The 19466-nt window shown below is 27.4% G+C and overlaps 1 protein-coding gene across 3 annotated transcripts in view; it reads left to right on the forward strand.

Annotated features, from left to right (window-relative positions):
- Atac1 (Ada2a-containing complex component 1) overlaps nucleotides 1-19466 on the forward strand; it is a 56435-nt gene that overhangs the window by 17081 nt on the left and 19888 nt on the right. For 2 of the 3 annotated variants that reach the window (XM_075372674.1, XM_075372672.1), the window contains exons 3-7: nucleotides 732-935; nucleotides 5805-5907; nucleotides 10519-10631; nucleotides 12161-12613; nucleotides 15011-18112. In XM_075372674.1, the coding sequence (XP_075228789.1) occupies nucleotides 732-935; nucleotides 5805-5907; nucleotides 10519-10631; nucleotides 12161-12613; nucleotides 15011-15265 (1128 nt within the window). In that variant the 3' untranslated portion in view covers nucleotides 15266-18112. Of the gene's footprint in view, nucleotides 1-731; nucleotides 936-5804; nucleotides 5908-10518; nucleotides 10632-12160; nucleotides 12614-15010; nucleotides 18113-19466 lie in introns of those variants that run through there. The other variant, XM_075372673.1, reaches the window with a different exon arrangement.

Consider the following 19466-nt stretch of genomic DNA (forward strand, 5'->3'; position numbering starts at 1 on the left):
TCAAAATTATTACTATTTTTTGGAGTGGGGGTGCAATTTAACTAAAAAAACTTTTACACAAAAGATTTTTAATTGTTCACAAAATATATTTATATAAAAAAAATGCACTGAAAATCACCCCCCCTGTACTGGCTTCTATAGTCTTCAAAACTAAAACTATTTTTAGGGTGGGGGTGAAATTGATTAAAAAAATTTTTTTTTATAAAGTTAATATTTACAAAATTGTTAAAAAAAAAGAAAAATAATCTTAATTATACAAAATATGGAGACGATTTTGTTTTTCCCCTGTACCCCCCACTCCTTGACCTTTTGAATTGAAATTTAATAGCATCAATGCCCCTGCTATAGAAATATTATAGCCAAGTTGGGTGAAAATCGGTCAAGGAGTTCTGTAGGTATAAAGTGATTTACATGGCAACATACATGCACATTTTGTTGTGGAAATTTTTATGCCATTTTTCAGTTTTCTGGGATCCAAGGCGTCAATTCGTCAAGATTCAGTGAAAACTGGATATGCCCAATTTTGATCGATCACCATAATTTCCCTTCTACATAACTATAGCTTTGCTATGGGTGCTATATAGATGGGAAAGTAAAATGGTGTTGATTGTTAAAAAATCTAAACATTGTTTTTTAGTTTTCTTAATTTTCATTTTTATTTTTTTTAACAAGTGTGTTTAATTATTTTTTTTAACAAGTGTGTTTAATTAATTTTTTCTTCTTTGCTAAAGGTTACAATAGATTGGTCAAAATACAATATGAAAGAAGATGAGAATGGCAATGTCAGTTTAATTGATAATTTATTACAACCTCAGACTCGTCATAAGAGAAAAGAACCATCATCTTTTGATGATGATGATAACTCTGATTCAAATGATAAGATTCTTGTACGAGGAAGGGAATTTGATGAAACAAAACCAGAAACTTTTAATCAGGTAAATTTTACTGTTTGAACTGAATAAGTTTACTAGATTGAAATTAAAAAGTTCAAACAACAATTAAAGGTGAGAAATATGTCAGTAGCTTAATTTTGTGTCTGTGTCGGTGCATGCGCATAGGATACACAGACATGTTTGTGGATGGATGTGCATGTATCATTAAGAAGATTGTCTAAAATATGTGCTCTGTTTCTAAGTAACAATATAATATTTTATGCACAGTAATCATGTTTTTACATAACTTGTTTTAAATTAATTTTTTCTTCAATAGTTGGTTTTAATATTGTCCAGTTGTTCCTTGAAAGGCCACTTGACTTTTAATCAGTGTTGGCTATCAGTTTTTTTTTACATTTTAGCCTAAATCAGATATTTTCTTGTTCTAAATTTTAGTTTTCTAATAATCTTTATTTAGTAGAAGGGTTCAGGTTTGGTAAAACTGTTAAAAATGTTGGTTATAGAAATGTAATAGTGTTAGTACTTTTATTAGAATAGCTTTTTGTTATTCTATCAAATTTGATTCAGTACTATGGCCATCTGTTTTGCTAGTTTTTTGTATCCTAATGTTAAACTATTTATTATTATATATTATGCTGTTTTGATATCTGTCACTCAATCTGTCACAGTAAAACTTTATTGCATATAGATCTTTCTATTATTATTCAGCTACAGTATGAAAAATATCATATAATCTTATTTCTTGACTGTACTATGTTATCTAAATTAAAAAATAAATTGAATCTTTGAATAAATTACTACAGTTATGCTAAATACTAAACTTCTAATCCTTGAGAATCATACTTTGGCAATACAAATTTTTGGTTCAGTTATGACTTCACGTAAAGATTGGTCCAAGTATATATTTCACAGTATCAAGCCTGGGAGTTAAAATGTTAAATAGATTAATATATTAACTATTCTAAGTCTTTTTAATTTATTGTTTTGTAACATTTTAATTTTAGCAGTGTAATATTTTTCCAACTCTCATCTAAATATGCATCAGTATATTATTTCCTTGAAAAATATAGCTAGAATAGCTATATTAAAGGGGAAAGTATATGGTGATCATGTCAAAAATGGGTTATTAGATATTTTGCAAATTAAAATTTTAGGGTCCACTTAGTTCATCTAGACAAAAAAAAAACATTTTTGTGTAAGTTTGCTTTTTGCCTTATATCTCAGGATTAACCAAACCAGTTTTCTTAAATTTGGCCCAAATATTTCTATATATGGAGCATTGATCATATTAATTTTTTTTTCAAAATTCATTAAGGGGTGTAAGTATATTGTGAAAAAACTAATTGAGATTTTCTTCAGAGGCATTTTAGGGAAAACTTTATTAAATCAAATTTATTACTTTCAATGCATATATTAATAATCAAAAAATTACAATACATTTTTTTTTGCTCTCTCTTCCTTTGGTTTAATATTTTTCAAAAATGTTTTTGAATCATATCTATAGCTATCAAGAAATGTTTATAATATTTTTAAATTATAGACCCCAAACCTAAAATGCAGAAAAGGTTTTTTGAAAATTTTCTTTTTCTTATTTTAGCCTTTATTGAAGGAGTTATATATAAAAAAAACTTTACTTAAGCAGATTGTTAAGCTTAACCTATATATGAATATTTTTTCAACCTCTATTTATAAATTTTTAAAAAGTTAGCAATAAGCATATCAACTGTTACAGGTATTTGTTTTAAGGCTCTTATTTTATATTAATACAGACCAAAGAATCTTTTTGAAGAAGTAAAATTGGAAAGTAATAAAAACTGCTTATGTTAATGCTTTTATTTCCTTATACGAAGTAAAGGAAGTATCGTGATACTTCCTTTAAAATTTGAAATACTTCGGTTTTTTGATTTCAACAGAAATATCCATCCATTTTGACCACCCCTGAATCCATTTTGACTAGTTTTGGTGTGATGTCTGTATGTACGTACATATGTATGTCTGTACATACATAACTCAAAAGTCATACATAACTCGCATAACTCAAAAACAATTAGCCGTAGGATGTTGAAATTTTTCATTTAGGACTGTTGTAACATCTAGTTGTACATCCCCCCTTTTGATTGCAATCAACTGAACCAAAAGTGTCCAAAAAAGCCCAAAATTCAAAACAAATTTGCATTTTGGACTTTTTCTTAACTACAGTAATAAAGCTTTTCAGTGATAAGTGGTACTTATTTTCATTGGTTCCAAAATTATACAGCCAAATGAATTTTTAATTAATAAAATATTTGTATCTTATAAGGGGGCACAGTTCGAATCACTTCATCTCCTTTTTTTAACTTTTTTTTTTAATTTCAATATATTAATTTATTAATAATTATTAACCTTTAAAACAAAAATTGTGTATATGTAATTTAATGGGTGTACAAGGAATTCATGTGGTGTCCACATCAGATTTTTTATTTTTGTTGTAAGTGTCAATTTTTAACTTATATTTAACATTTTAATATCTTATTAATAACATTAAAAATTTGTTTACAAAAACAGCTTTCTAATTGTGTTAGTACATTTTGTTATTGTTTTATAAAAAGGTGAGATTATTTTATTATAAAAATAAAAATCAGAATCTAATGTGTAAGTTGCAAAAATATTTCAGTGAAGCCAGAAAGATGTTGGAATGAAACATTTGTGCATAATTATTTGCATTTCAACATATATATCATGTCAAATATAAAATATTACAATATTACTTTCTGTAAATTTTTACAGGTTTCTGTAACTTATTAAATGATTACAGATGAAATTCTAATCTCCATGGCAGAGTGGTAGTGTCTCAGCCTTTCATCTGGTGGTCCTAGATTCAAATCCTGGTCAAGCTTAGCATTTTACATATGCTACAAAATTCAATTTCTATATTCCCATGTACGAGCTTTATAGCTTCTGTGGTAAATTAATTCATCAACCAAAAAAAGAAAAATGCATTTTTAAAAATTCTATAAAATTAAAAAAAATATCCATTAAGTAAATAAATACATAAATATTATATAAATTAACCTTCTCTTTCTGTAAAATCTGTTTAGATAAATTACTGATCAGTAAAAATTATACAATTTTCTACGTATATTTGCTTATGTATTTATTATAGTAATAAAAAGTATTAATTAGAAATTTTTACAGATTTTTTAAAGTAATTGGAAGAATGAATAGAAACTGCATATTTTATTGTTTTTAATATTACGTAAAAATTGCTTGTCCACGCTTACACATATGATTTGACTTATTGCTGATGGCGGATGACAATCATCATCTATTTTTTTGAAATTTAATTATTAATGTTAAAACCAGCTAAAACTAAAAAAGGCACACTTTCAGAATTTAACCCAACATTTTTTTTTAACGATACATTCTTGAAATATTGTACAATATCATAATTCATTAAAAATACATATATTTTAATGACGAGATAAAATTAATTTGGAGAAATGAGAATATAATTAAAATCTCATATATGAGATAATATATATTTAAATATAACATTTATTATAAATCATGATTACAATTTTTACATTTGTAAACACAGTACAATATTTATTTCTAAACAATAATTTTACTACAGGATGAACTCACTATATATTGAAGTATCAAATTGAACTTATCTTCCTCATTATTGTGTTGGTAACACCATAGAAATTCACATAAATAAGAATCCAGTAATCTTTATTAGCCTTCATTAAAGATTGCATGATTGTTGTATGTAATTTGTATATTTAACATTAATTAGATGAGGTTAGTGAGCTTAGGTTTTGTTGATATACATATGATTCATCATATATTGTTAGATAATTAGAAAAATTTTGGCGGGGGAAAGGCTGAAAGAGTACCCTCAAAAAATTTTATTAAATATTATGTGTGTATATTATAAATCATTAAAAAAAAGATTAATCTGCTAGGAAAAAAATTAAACTTATCATATTGAATAATTTAAAGATTTTTCCAGTCATAGATTTCATTTTTTAATTTTTTTTTTGAGAAATGCTTTTTTTCTAGTTATTTCTGTTTCTAAGATGTGTTTGAACATTTGCTGTTATTCATCCTTTCACAACAGATTTCTGTATCAACCCAAGCCCTCCCACTGAAGCCATGCCTTAATTTTCTGTGATTATATTATTTCTAATTCTGTCTTATATTTCTGACAATCTTTATTAGATATATCATTTCTGATGCTGCTAATCTACTGCTATGCTTATCCAGTAGGTAATGCGTAATAGTACAATAGACAAGTAACATAATACAATAAAGATAATAAGCTTAAAATTGAATAAAACACTGTTTATATTCTATTTTCTCTAAAATGCATGAAAATCTTGTTTTCTTGTTACTACTAACATTTAAAATTCCTTACTGTCTGTATCTGTCTAAAACTTTTATGTAATCTTGTTTTGTTTAATATTAAAGCTGATAATATTCAAAAGATACATTTGTATTCTGACCTGAAAAAAAACTGTTACAGTTAAACAGCTAAACTTAAATTGGGGAAACAACAAAAGTTTAACACACTTATTTCAGAGAATCAGTTGTAAACTGCTGGCTACCAAGTTTATATATTTAAAATACCTAATTTCATTATATCATCTGTGCAATTTCTTTAAGAAAAAAAAAATTCTTGTACATATAATAATATGCATAATGTGTATGTATATATATATATATATATATATATATATTTTATTTTAAATACAGATTGTAATTATTTTGTGGAATTTTTATTAAATGCTTTCTGTTTATATTAACATCCACTTCTGTCTTAAGTGATTTATAAATTAGTGTTTCTTTTTACTGCTTGAAGAGTTTACAGGCAGGCAGAATTACTTCATTAATAAAAGTATTAATGTTGTTTATCCGTTTTCCTTATAGTTATGGACAGAAGAGGAACAGGCAAGGCTTGAGGAACTTCTTGTTGAATACCCTCCAGAACGTATTGAAAATCGTCGTTGGGCAAAAATAGCTAAAGCATTAGGTATATATTCTATAATAAATTATTTTATGTTATTACAGTTTTACTTAATTTTCTTCAATAGTGATGTGTCGTAACTTGTGGTAAAATCACACGTTATTCTTGAAGTTTTAACCACTTTCTAAAAAAGAGTTTTTTGTCGATAAGAAAATTTTCAGGAATTAATTAGGAAAGCTGCAAAACTGTTGTTTTCATATTAATATTCCGGTGAAAAAATGTGAAATATTTTATTTCTAATAAATTACAGTACAGTGTCAAAATTTGATCTTAGATTAGGCTCATTTAGAAGTTGATTAAAGAAAATTGCTGACTTTGGGATAAAAGGATTAATAAAGTTTCAAGAAAGTGTTATAAATATACAGATTTGGTATTACTGACTGTTATTTTCATGTCTCTCCAGATATATTTTTAGATGTAAAACTCGTGGAACATAATTATAATCCAACTGTGTAGTTTTGGGTATTTTACATGTGCAAATATGAGAGACAGAACTTTTATACAAGAGCTATACAACCCTTGGAGGATTAAGAAAGTTATACATGTGCTTTGCTAGAATTTTGTGTCACATGGTGGTGTGCCAACCAACTGGGATAGAGTGCTGTCTACTTGTCACATGTTTATGTGAATATTCTTTAAGAATGATTCATTAATTTTTGTTATCACATTGATTGTTTACAGGAAATGAGTTGAGTTTATGTAGAGAGTACTGACAAAATTTTTGTTTGCTTCTGATTAGTAGAAAAGTTATTACAAGTTTCGGCCTGATATATTGTAATGATTGGTAAAGGAGTAGGCCTGATTGCTATGTCTTTATTCTTATCACATCAATGATATAATAGCCCTAATTTTATTTATTTTCATTATCAGCTTTTTATTTCTTCTATCAAAAGGAAATTATCAAAATAATGATGATTTGTATTGTATAAGGTGATAAATTATTGATATTTCTCTCTATTTATCAGTCATAAACAGAAACATAGTTTAATCTTTTCTGTCATCAGTAATGTTGGATTTCTATAACTTTATAATTGTAGTTTAATAATTCTGTTCAATTAAGAGGCATGATTGCTATTTAGCATTGATTTATTTCTACCTTTAATAATTATAGGCTTCAGATTCAGTAAACAGTTCAAAAGCAATCGAGTTCTACAGTTCTTTTAACTGATCTTATTTCTTGATTGAAATTATAGTTGAATTATCCTTATTTGGTTCTATCCTACTGAAGCTTGTGTATGTTAAAATTATCTATAATCCCTTAATTTGTGGCTCATAAGTAGACATTAAATTGCAGTATCTGTAATATTTTAGAATAGTAGTTATAATTTACATGTTTTTTTTTTTCTTATAATGTTATTACCATCTTGGCTGTTAGAATATTTAACAGCAAACTTATAACATATGTTATATAACATACTTTCCCTTACAGCAATACTTTCCCTTATATGCTACATATAAGGAAAAGTATTGCTTAATGGATTTTTATATATTTGAAATTATATTCATTTTAGTATTTTTGGATATATCATATTTTCAAAGATTATTTGGGCAGTATTCCTTTTCTGAGTGGTTGTTATTTAATTTACAGTTGGGGTGTTTATTCTTTTGAGCCTTTGATCTTTTTTTTTTTTATTATAAATTAACAATTTGGAGAATATGCAGCTTTCAGGTGTAATTTGTGAATCATATGAGATTACCTAAAACATAGTTGTGATTACTTTTAACATAGGATATAAAAATACTAGTCTGGTTTAAAAAAAAATTGAATACTAGCGGACCCGACAGACGTTGTCCTGACGTGGCATTGTTCTGTAATAAATGCACAACACATAAATATAAGTAACTTATTTAAGTTAAAATTAGCAAGAATGTGGATGAAATTTCATTAATATGACTATTAGTATGACTATTATCAGTTTGTGATTGTTGTATTATTGTAATGGGTTTATTGATTAATTATGTGTAGTACGGTTAATATTTATTTTCACTAAATATTGAGATATCTGACGAAAATCGAAACGTCGTAAAATTAATAATTAGTGCAATTAATAATTTTTGGTACTTACATATTAACGCCACCGCAGCTACAGCTTTATTTAACAACAAAGTAGTCAATCGGATTTCGGTGGAAAATGGGCCGATATAGAATTTAACATAGATTCAAAACAGTCTCTTTATTAATTTTAATAAATAGTTATTTATATTTATTTATTTTAAAAATATAATTTAACCAAACTTAACCTACGCTCGCTTCGCTCGTTAACCTTGACTAATTAACAGGAAGTGTTTTGATTATCTAAATAATAAATAATTGCAATAATTACTGAATTTATTAAATAAATACTCAAAAAATTACAGTATTAATTAGTCAAGGTTAGCGAGCGTAGGTTAAGTTTGGTTAAATTATATTTATAAAATAAATAAATATAAATAACCATTTATTAAAATTAATAAAGAGACTGTTCATTTTCCACCAAAATCCGATTGACTACTTTGTTTTTAAATAAAGCTGTAGCTGCGGTGGCGTTAATATGTAAGTGCCTAAATTTTCATCCACGTTACTTCTAATTTTCACTTAAGATCATTTTAAAAATGTACCTCCTGCATTTTTTTTTTTTTTTAATAATTTTGAAGTTTCATAACCATGTGATAACTTAATTAATCAATTAATAAAAAATTAAAGCACTGTAAAAAAAGCAACGTTGTTAAAATTTTAGTAGAAATTTTTCTCATTCTTTATTTTAACATCTATTTTACCAAATTTTAGATAATTGTAAATTAAAAACAATCTTAGAAAATTTTTTATAAAATTAATCAGCTACAAAAATTATAACTTCAATTTTTTAAATATACTTTAAACTATAATTATTATATGTAAATTATATTTTCATTTTATAAATGTTATAATTTATTTTACAAACTGACATTTTTATTTTCAAAGAGCCGTTCAATACTTCATAAGTTGCATAGAATCAAATGAGAACTGACAATTTAAATTTGTAGGTTAAGTTGATTGTTATTGAATGCCGGTGTATACATCATTAAAATTCATGAAAAATCATGTAAAATACTCATGTCAATACTGCATCTTACAAATTGGCACAATGCATATTTTTTAATTACACTTTAAAACGTTATTTAAATAAATAATATTCTCAATAAGCGTGCAATTCTAGCAGACTCGGCAAAGCTTCGCTATTGCTAGATTTGAGTATACATACAAATTAAATGAACACAATTGAAAGTTTCATAAAACCTTAAAAACAATGAACATTAGGAACTTCACAAAATTTAACCTTTCACTTTATAAAAGTCAAAAGGTAAATAAATCCAAATGGCAAAACAACAGCACTACCTATCGGATTTAATTCACACCACTCTCTAATCACAGTATTCAGTGGAAAATAATTTTTTAACGAAAAAGGTTGTGGCTGCAAAATCATTACAATTAATACTCAACATTAAGAAACTTACAAAACATTACGGAACTTCATAAAATTTAACCTTTCACTTTATAAAAGTTAGAATGTAAATAAATCCAATTGTCAGAACAGCACTACCTATCGGATTTAATTCAAACTACTCTCTAAACACAGTAGACTGTTAAAAATACGAATTTTAATGTAATAACAACATTAAGCTACGACGCAAGTAACTGATATGTGAAAAAGCAATAAAATAAAAAAATTTCCTAGAATCCGATCGCACCACCAACTACTGGTTCTGACTGATATGCCAAAAATTAAAAAAAACTTCTAAAACACGATCGCAGCGCTCCCTACCGGATTTAATTGTGAACCTTAACCATCGCAAGATCAACAACAACACATCAAATTGTGAATCTAAACCATTCTCGAATCAACTTAATCACACACACAAAATTTCATCAAAATCAGTCCAGTTGTTTAGGAGGAGTTCAGTGACGTACACACGCACAGAAGAAATATATATATAAAGATATGTGTTGTATCTGGCTTTATATCAAGATCTCTTATTGTTATAATTAAGAAATTTGGTTTGATAACTTTTTGTTGGAGGAAAATTTTATTTATGTGTTTAATATATGTAAACGTCTAATATATTTGACAAGAGGATGTTATAGTAGGTTGGAAAGTTATAGAATTTCATTTTGTAGTTGTACATGTGTATGTGTGTTGTAGTGTATAAAAAATAATAATTTTATTAGAAATATCATAGAAAATAAATAAAAAACAAAATTTTAGAAAAAATCAGTTTGGCTGTTTTAGAAGATTTGTCTTTTTTTTATTAACTTATTTTAGTGAGGTATTAACTGGGTGAAAATACGCTAAATTAATTTTTTGTTCAAATAGCCCAAAATACTGTCATTTGAGGTTTTATGAATTTTTCTTATTATTTAGATTACTTCAGCAAATTATTAGCTTTATGATAATTGTTTTTCATCCTATGTTTGTTGTTTTCCTACTAGCTTAATTATCTTATTAGAATTTTAAGGCGAATAATAATTTTCAACTTTTATAATAGGTGAAGGGTTAAATTTTAAGTCTTAAGTCAATAGATCTTCATCTTTGCTAGCTTTTTTAAGAATTATTTTCTATTTGTAAATTGGTTATTGATTTTGGTTTATTTTTTTATTAGGCAATCGAACTCCAAAGCAAGTTTGCAGCAGAGTTCAGAAGTATTTTCTAAAATTGCGGAAAGCAGGATTAGTTGTACCTGGAAGAGCCCCACGAAGTTCTGCTTTCAAAAAGGTAGCTCCATCAATTCTGTTTTTATCTCTTCGGTGTTGGAAAAATGTCATCTTTCATTGTTTTTTTTCAGCTTGGATAATAGGAAGAAGTCACAGGGGGCCATGTCTGATGAATACAGTGGTTGAGGCATCATAACAGTGTTGTTTTGGCCAAAAATTCAAAAACAAGCTAAGTTGTGAAGTGCGAGCAGGTGCATTATAGTTATAATTTGTTTTGCTACAAATCCATGTTGATGTACTGGGATGTTCAGGGTGTTCACCATCTTCACGGCCCTCTTGGAAACATTATACCTCTTGTAAACACTTGTTTTATTCATAGAAGAATTGCCAAAAGCAAAATTTAATGCAAATTCGTTGCTCCATTTTTTCACAAGTTAAAAATTGATGACCATTTCAAAACATGTGTAACCTTTTCGACGGCCAACAATAAACTAAGCATCCAATATAGCTGCCAATGTAAACATAAGTTAGGATCAAGTGCTTTTCTTCTAGGCGACTGTTTACAGCTATAAAGGCCGTCTCTCATATTCCAACTACCAAACTCTTCTATCCAGCCAACTTTCTTCTTCCAAATTTTTTCTCTTAATCATTTCTATCGCTCCAGACATCTACTGTATTGGAGGTTATCCACATTTCCTCCTCTCTCCTGGAGTCCATTCCAACATCCTTCTAGGCCATCTGTACTCTTCCATTCTCTGAACATGTCCATACCATTGTAATCTTCTTCCCTCCAAAATATCAATTACTGTATTGGTTGCCCAATTCTTATGCTCTCCTCATCTCTCATGCACTGCATTCTAGAAACCCCACAACCCCTCCACATCACATCCATTTCCACAGCCAACAACCTTCTCTCACCTCTTTCTAATTTCCCAAGCTTCTGATCCGTACAATAAAATGCTTTCAATAACAATTTTGTACAACTTATAGTTATTTGCTTTGTGTATTCCTTCAGATCACCACAAAGAATTGCATTTCTGGATAGCCATCCGCCTCAAAGCTATATGATAATTTAAATCTTTTACACTGTTTCCTTCCTGTGATATTATAGAGCTAAGGTACTTAAGGTCTTCACATGCCTTGATGTTATTCCCATTTATAGTCATCATCTCTTTTTGCATAAATTTTCATAAAAATTTTCTTTTTGAGTTGTATTTAAAAACTTGTTTATTATATTGTAATACAGTGTTTGAAAGTGAAATTGCAAGCTAAGATCATATAAATTACCAAATCTTTTTTTCCTTTGAAGATTTAGGTTTTAAGTAAGATTTGTTGCTGTCTACTACACCGTCACTTTTCACCTCTTTTTACCAGGCTACTGATCTTGGGTCAGCGTTAGCGTTTTCAATCCAGCCTCTAAATATATCTCTTACCATTCTGTGTGTGTAATTTTCTGAATCTTGTTACAAATTTGTAAATTTTACCTTAAATTTTAAAGTATCTTTTAGATTTACATATTATATCTTACTAAATGTATTTGGAATTACTAATTTTTATTCTTTACAGTAATGATTTTTTTTAATTTTTCAGTCTGGTAAATTAAAGAAAAACCTTCATGTTCAGACTACATTTTTCCCAAAATTGACTAAGGAATCAAAACTTAAAAGCGATTGTGAATTAATTATGACAATGAATAATCAGAGTACAAGTAAGAATAAATTTAAAGGTGTTTTAGGATTTGATTTCTTGTGTGATGAATGGGAAACTGAAGCAGAAGATTCTACAAACTGGATTGATCCTATTGCAATATCTGATGATAATTCTCTGAACACTGAAAATAATGTGGATAAAATATCAGATAGTAATAATGACAATTCTTTGTTGATGTCTGGAAATGAAAATATGAGAAATTCAGAAACTGAAATGGTAGTGAAAGAATTAGACAATGTATGGATGACTAATGAAAGAAAACTTGAAATACTTTTAAAAATTAAAGAAAGTATGATGTCTCCTGCGGGTTCTTATCGACATTTTCATTTTAAGGTAAAAATATTTTTATTTCCTTCATGCAGTAAAAATCTATTCAACCAGAATCTAGGTTAACTAAACATTGCACAGAATAAAATCAACTTCATCAAAATACAAATACTGCTATAATTTGTTTCTTTATGAAGAGTGATTATGATATACAGACACTATTGATGGTTTATAAAAAAAAAAATTTTTATATAAAGACAGTAACAATGGTTTTTCAGGGAATATTTTTAAAATGTATATACTACAGTTGTTGACGTCAGTATTAATTGTTGTATCATGTAACCAATCTGGATAGGTGGTCGCTATTCCTGTAGAGAAATAACACCTGCAGAGTTTGTTTTGAGTTGAATTACTCAAACAAACTGTTACTATTGTTCTGCAATCTTTCAGAACAAATTGTGGTAAATGACCCACCTTTCCAACAAGGCAGTCTATCTACAACTGGAAAAAGCTATTAGAAAACACAGTATCTGTGTAAAAAGAAAAGTTCTGGAAGACGAAGCTCCAGTGTCAGAAGAAAAAATCTATCATGTTTACACCATATACTAATTAGTCTAGGTAAATCAACTAGATCAAAATCTAAAATCTAAAATTACAAATCCCACAGCAGACTGCGTGGAAATGGTTGAAAATGATATCTTTATCATTTTCAGTTGAGTATATGTTTCATATTGGTGGAAAAGTCACTAAACCCTGTATGAATATGATGAACAGAAAACCCTACAGAAACACTGCAACATTTACATGATTTGCGTTAAGTAAACGTGTTTTGTGCTTGTTCCTGCTAAAAGGTGTTCAAGATCAATCTTTTTTTACATATATCTTTTAACAAACTGAATTTATCCTAAACGTTGTATGTACGACTCCAGAAAGACTTCAAAAGAAAAGAATTTCTTTTTCATAGAAAATGGAACTCCACATTACTGACACATGGAAGATTCAAAATTATCTGGATGAACATCTTCGAAATGGATTGGCTATACAAAAAAAAACATGGCATTCATTGATAGGTTGGCCATGAAGTTCAAACTTAATGTCTTGCAACTACTTTTTATGTGGTTTTATAAAAGGCAACATTTTTTCCCTTCCTGTTGATGTAGATTACTTAACAGTGTATCATAAGTTCTGTCGCCATTGATGAGCCGGATATACTGTCACGTGTTTGGAATAAATTGAACTGCTGTGTTGATTTCTTTTGTACGATTCATGTAGAACACACACAGATACAAAAACTTCAAGAAATTTACTGCTAAACTATGTAAGTAATAATCTCAATTTTTTTTAAATAATTTTTTTATAAACCACCGAAAGTGTCTTATTTGATTTGTAATCATCTGTATTAATTCTGAATAAATTTTCTTCGCATTAATGATTAAATGCACTTTTATTTCACGATGAACAGATGCAGTCCAAGTGTATATAAAAATATTATTATTAATTTGTTTGGTTTGCTAAAATTAGTTGTCATTCTTTATAATGTAGGATAATATTTTATGTAATATGCCTTAATTGTTTAAAGAGATTGGTTCAGTCAGAAATTTATTAATCAGTTCAGATGGGGATATATTTTTATTTCCTAAACTTACTAGTTTATCACTTTTTATTAGTTAATTTGTTATGTTAGCATACTGTTAATTTAATTTTGAATTAATTAAAGTTAATTTGTATTTCTTTTATGGTAATGGACTATAGAGCTGATATTCTATGCTCTGCCATTTTTCTTCTGGGTCATAATGATATACTCAGATTTTGTCTCCCATTGCAATGTTGAAAGTGATGTTGACTGTGTATGTTATTATTGCAACTTTTCAGAACTTTTTTTTAATCGTACATATCTGAAAAGAACATAGGTTTAAAATGTAATATTTGCAATTGTCAGATGTGAAATACAGGAGATATAAAGAGATAGAAAGAGATACAGGAGATAGAAAGAAGTCTAGTTTTATTTGCATTGATCAATAAAAACAAACTGGTCTTTCCATATATTTATTGATGTCATGAAGATAAAAATAAATGCAAGTAAGATGAATATACACAGGTCTATCGAGAATTTGTAGTCATGTCATATGTGAGAACTTTATAACTGTTAATGGGTTTTTCAAATGCTTAAAATCACAAATAAAATGACTTTTAACATCCACGTAAAAAGAGCTTCAGCTATGTAGATTGCAAAAATGAAATCTGACTATTAACCAGTTAAATCTTAATGAAATGTACAGGAACTAATTATTTCTGTTACTGGATGTTAAAATGTACTTTCAAAAAGGTATATTCTTTTTACTGATTAGGTGTAACTTTGAATTTATTTTTTGTATTATTTATTGTTAATTTTGTTCGTTGTTTGTTAATTTTGGTTTGTTCCAGTTTTTGTTATTTTTTTATATATTAAAAAATGTTTTTCAGTGCCATAATTGTGGAGAACAACCAATAGTGGGTATAAAATGGCATTGCAGCTCATGTGACGTGGAGTTTTGTTCAGATTGTATTTTTATGATATTAGATGAAGATGAAGATGATGTTCAGCATCCAGTGAACCATGCTATTTTTGCTGCTCGTGTTCTTGATAGTGAAGGTAGAGATTATGATTATTATCCTGCTAAATTTGATTCGAACAACCATCTAGATCCTAATTATATACCATTACAGAAGAATAATTAAGGAAGAATATGTGATATCTTTTTTATCTATGATACATGTGTTGATGATGATACAGTCTGTGTACTAAATGTATTTCGGTATTCTTAACTAATACCATATTATTTCAGTAATTCTTAAGTGGTTATTTGTGATAAAGAAATTAAGGTATGAATGTAGGTAATGTATTTAGTTATATATGTATATATATACTTGTTAATTTATTGAAAAGTTGTTTTCTAATCATTTATTTCTATGTTCGTTCCATAGAAACTTCATGAGATTAAGAAACTACATTGATTATGCCATTTATAATTCTGTATTTAAATTTGTTTTTATCAACAAAAAAAATTGCAGGTAGACATCTGTTGATGGACGAATTGAATTACAGAGCTGTATAATTTTACTGGTGAATTAATTAGGTAAAAGATATCCTTTCAGAGTATTTTTTTTTGTTTTTCTAAATCTATTACAATTATATACTGGTGAATATAAAGTAATAATGAATTCTGGTTCTGTGTCCTTTACCTTTGAAGCAAGTTGGTAAAAGATTGACAGTATTGAATGGGTACATTGTTCCTAATAAAAACTTTTGTTTAACTACTAGTTGATTATATTTTATTACATAATTCATTATTTTGGATCAAAATTTAAGTGAAGAAAATTGAAACTAATTAAATAGATTTTAAAATAGTTTAAATCTAAATATCCAAATAAAATATAAGAATTTCAAATGAATGAAATTCATATATGGTGAAGAGTGTATCTGTGATTAATTTCAGTTGGAAAAAGTTATTCAGGACTGCGTAGTACCGTACTGTACAAAGGACTTTTACCTCTTAACTTTATCTCTTTGTTTTCCCTGAACTCATTCATTTCTTCTTTTTTTTTAGTGTAGCTAAAATGCCATACAGTTTTTGTACTATATTGTGTCGTTAAATCTTGAAATATGGTAGAGATGTAATATAAAATTTACATTATTGTAATGTTAAGTAATTTGTAAACAATAATAATCATCTTTGTCCTTGGAAAATGTATTCTTTTCTTACACTAATTGAATTATTTTTATATTGCAGTTTAGTCATGATTTTATCACAGTTTGTCATCTTATCCTTTTGTTTAAATTTAAAATAAATATTACATTTATGTGAAAGATAATAAGTGTTTTGTATAGTAAAGGTTATCTTAGCAAAAATAAGTAACAGATATTTATTAACCATACTTTTTATGGTAATGTTATTTTAATTTTGTTTTCTGTTTGACCAGAGATACGATTAAGCAGTGATTTATTTTAAAAGTTTATTGTTTTCTAGAGATAGGTACTACTGTTAAATTGTTTTAATCTTTTGATTAGTATTTTTGAGTTCATGAGTAATTTTTTTGAAATTTGTTTTTTGGTTTTTTCCTAGATAAGTCTAGTTTAATATTGTCCTTTTTCAGTCCCAGTTGAGTTTTTATTTTCTGCCAAAGTTTACACAATAATGCAAAAAAAAAAAACTGTGCAGTACAAGTAATAAACATAATAAAATGCCAAATCTTTATAAACTAGTTCTTCATTTTGTTCATAAGTATTGTTTTCTACTTATAAAGAATTTTTAATATATTTATTCACTGGTACCAACTTCTGATAGATGAATGTTTTTTTTAATATTGATTTAACTTAGTTTATTCCTGTTTTTATCAGTGAATTATAATTGTCGCTGATGTTTATTATATTATTTCCAGGAAGGTAGTTCTTAATAAGCATAGTCCTTAATATGCAATTATTATGGCAATAATACTTTTATTAAAATATTAGTACTTGTACATCATACTTCGTTAAAGAGTCAATTTGAACTGGTTAATTATATTTACCACTAATTAATTCCACAAACCACAAATAAATGTCGCATAATATCAACTCAACGTAACAATTGCAAATTAAGGAAGTATGATTTCAGTAAACAACCATGAGTAAATGTACTGTTCTCTGACATAAACTAGTCTTATTACAAAATATTTTTATCACAAAAACTTACGTAGAGATATAAAATTGTATGACTAGCTAAACCAATTGATTTGTAGATGCAGTTTTTAATTACCTTGTGATTCATATAATATAGTTATGAGGATAATTTATCATTTTCTTTATTTGTGATGCTAACTGGTAGCCTTTATTAGGGTAGCCTTTTTTTAGTTTTAGGATCTCTACTTGCAAGTTTTTCAAGGAAATTTGCTGGGGTTGAACAAAAATATCTCAGGCTGATCTGTCTACTAAGGAGGTTCTGTATATCTTATTCTTAGAATTTAAACTAGTCTTTATGATTATTCCATAAATCTGTTTTTTGAATTTTAATGTTATTTGCCAAATTGATTTTGTAATTTAATATGTATATTGTACTTCTAATGTTTCCTTTTTCATTTGGATCATCTGATCTGCTGGTGTTGGTTTTCTTCAGTCATGCTACAGTCAAGGAGTGTTGAATGAATCTTAAATCCTCAAGCCTTAGTCCATCACTTTCAGAGTGGTGGTATCTCCTGTATTTCACTCCCTCTCTAGTAAGGGATTTTTCCGACTTTTTCTTTTCCTAATACTTCTTCCATCCTTTTGTACAAAATAACACTAGATAGTAACCTTGCTGGCAGTTATGCCGGCAATGGGTACTCTCTCTTTAAACTGAGCCAGTGTGTCCCGTCTGGTAACAAAGTTCTATTTTAAGACAGCTTTCAAACCCATTTCTACTATAGAATTGATTTTGTATATTATAAATATAAATATTTGTGGTTCTTGTTTGTTACCTTGTTTGTTTGTTGTTTGTTCTTGTTAATTTTTTGTGATAACCTTTTATTTGAGTTTATTGTGTTATAATGAATAAAATTTTTCTATTTTTGTTTGTTGTAAATGTGTTATTAACCTATTTTCCGATGGAAAGCAATAAGTCTGGGTTCATTTTTTATGTACACGGTTGTGGAAATATATATAAATATACATTAACTAATTTTAGTTTATTGTTTTGTTGGAAAAATTGATTGTGCAGCGGAACTTTTGTTTTAAGTTTTCTGATGTTAAAATTTGTGAAAAAAAAAAGTAAATTAAAATTTATTTAAACTATAATTATTAATTGAAAAACTTGTCAGAGAAATGCCAAAAACATTTGAAGCTTTAAACTTTTTCTTTATAGAATAAAAAATAATTAAAAATTTTATATCCACCTTACCAGCGAAGCGAAACATATGTATTTTCTTGAGATCTTTCGATTTATTTCAAACATGATTGCTTGTCAAACAGTCATGACTGTGTAATTATTTTAATTTTTTACTTATTACATTATTTTTATCTCCTGATGATGGTTTGAAATAAACTGAAAGATCTTGAGAAAACACATCTTTTTTGTTGGTAAGGTGGATATAAAATTTTTAATTATGTTTTATTAAAAATATTATCAGCTGAAACCATGTTTAAGAAACATTTTCTTTATGCGTTAACGGTTGAACTTTGAAAGTTTTAAAGAATATGCTGGATGAAATTGAAATTGATTCATCAGAAATAGAATGTGCTGTTCAAAATGCTATAATATGACTTTTGGATGTAAGTTGGACTTCTCATAACTCAATTTTTAAGTAATGTAGGAAATTCATTTAAAACAATTGATGGTGGCTGGAATTTGTATCTGTTATTTTGTTAATATAGTTAGTACTAAATAGTAATACTAATGATTTATGTTATGCTCAAACAGATTTTGTAATAAATTTACGCATAAATTCATATCAGTTTATGAGAACAGAGTATGTTGAGATGCTATCATTAAAAAGTATGGAGATTCTTCATTGTAGTGTTAGTTTACATTGTTTATAATAATGATAAAATTTCTGAATAACAATAATCTATTCTAATTATCATAGGTTGTATCCTGATCATTCTATATCATGATTAAAGTGTTGCCCAAATTCCTTGCAAGTTCATCAAGGTGTTCTCTTTGTTTACTTAACTGTGAAAATATTAACAAGAGTGGTTAGGAAGTTTACATTCTCTGCACATCGTGCCGATATGAAATAGTATTGTACTATGCGAGTTCATTTATGCATTTATACATTTATTTGATTGTGGTGATGTAGGCACATTTTGCTGTTAAAACAGTTGGTTTCTGAGGCAGTTATTTCTTATTATAGTTGGGTTTTTTTTTTTAGCATTTCGTTTTCTTTACTGGATGTATAAATGATTTTTTTTTCTGTCTACAAATGTTCA

The sequence above is a fragment of the Lycorma delicatula genome, chromosome 8 (genome assembly GCF_047948215.1).
Source record: "Lycorma delicatula isolate Av1 chromosome 8, ASM4794821v1, whole genome shotgun sequence".
Classification (NCBI taxonomy): domain Eukaryota; kingdom Metazoa; phylum Arthropoda; class Insecta; order Hemiptera; family Fulgoridae; genus Lycorma; species Lycorma delicatula.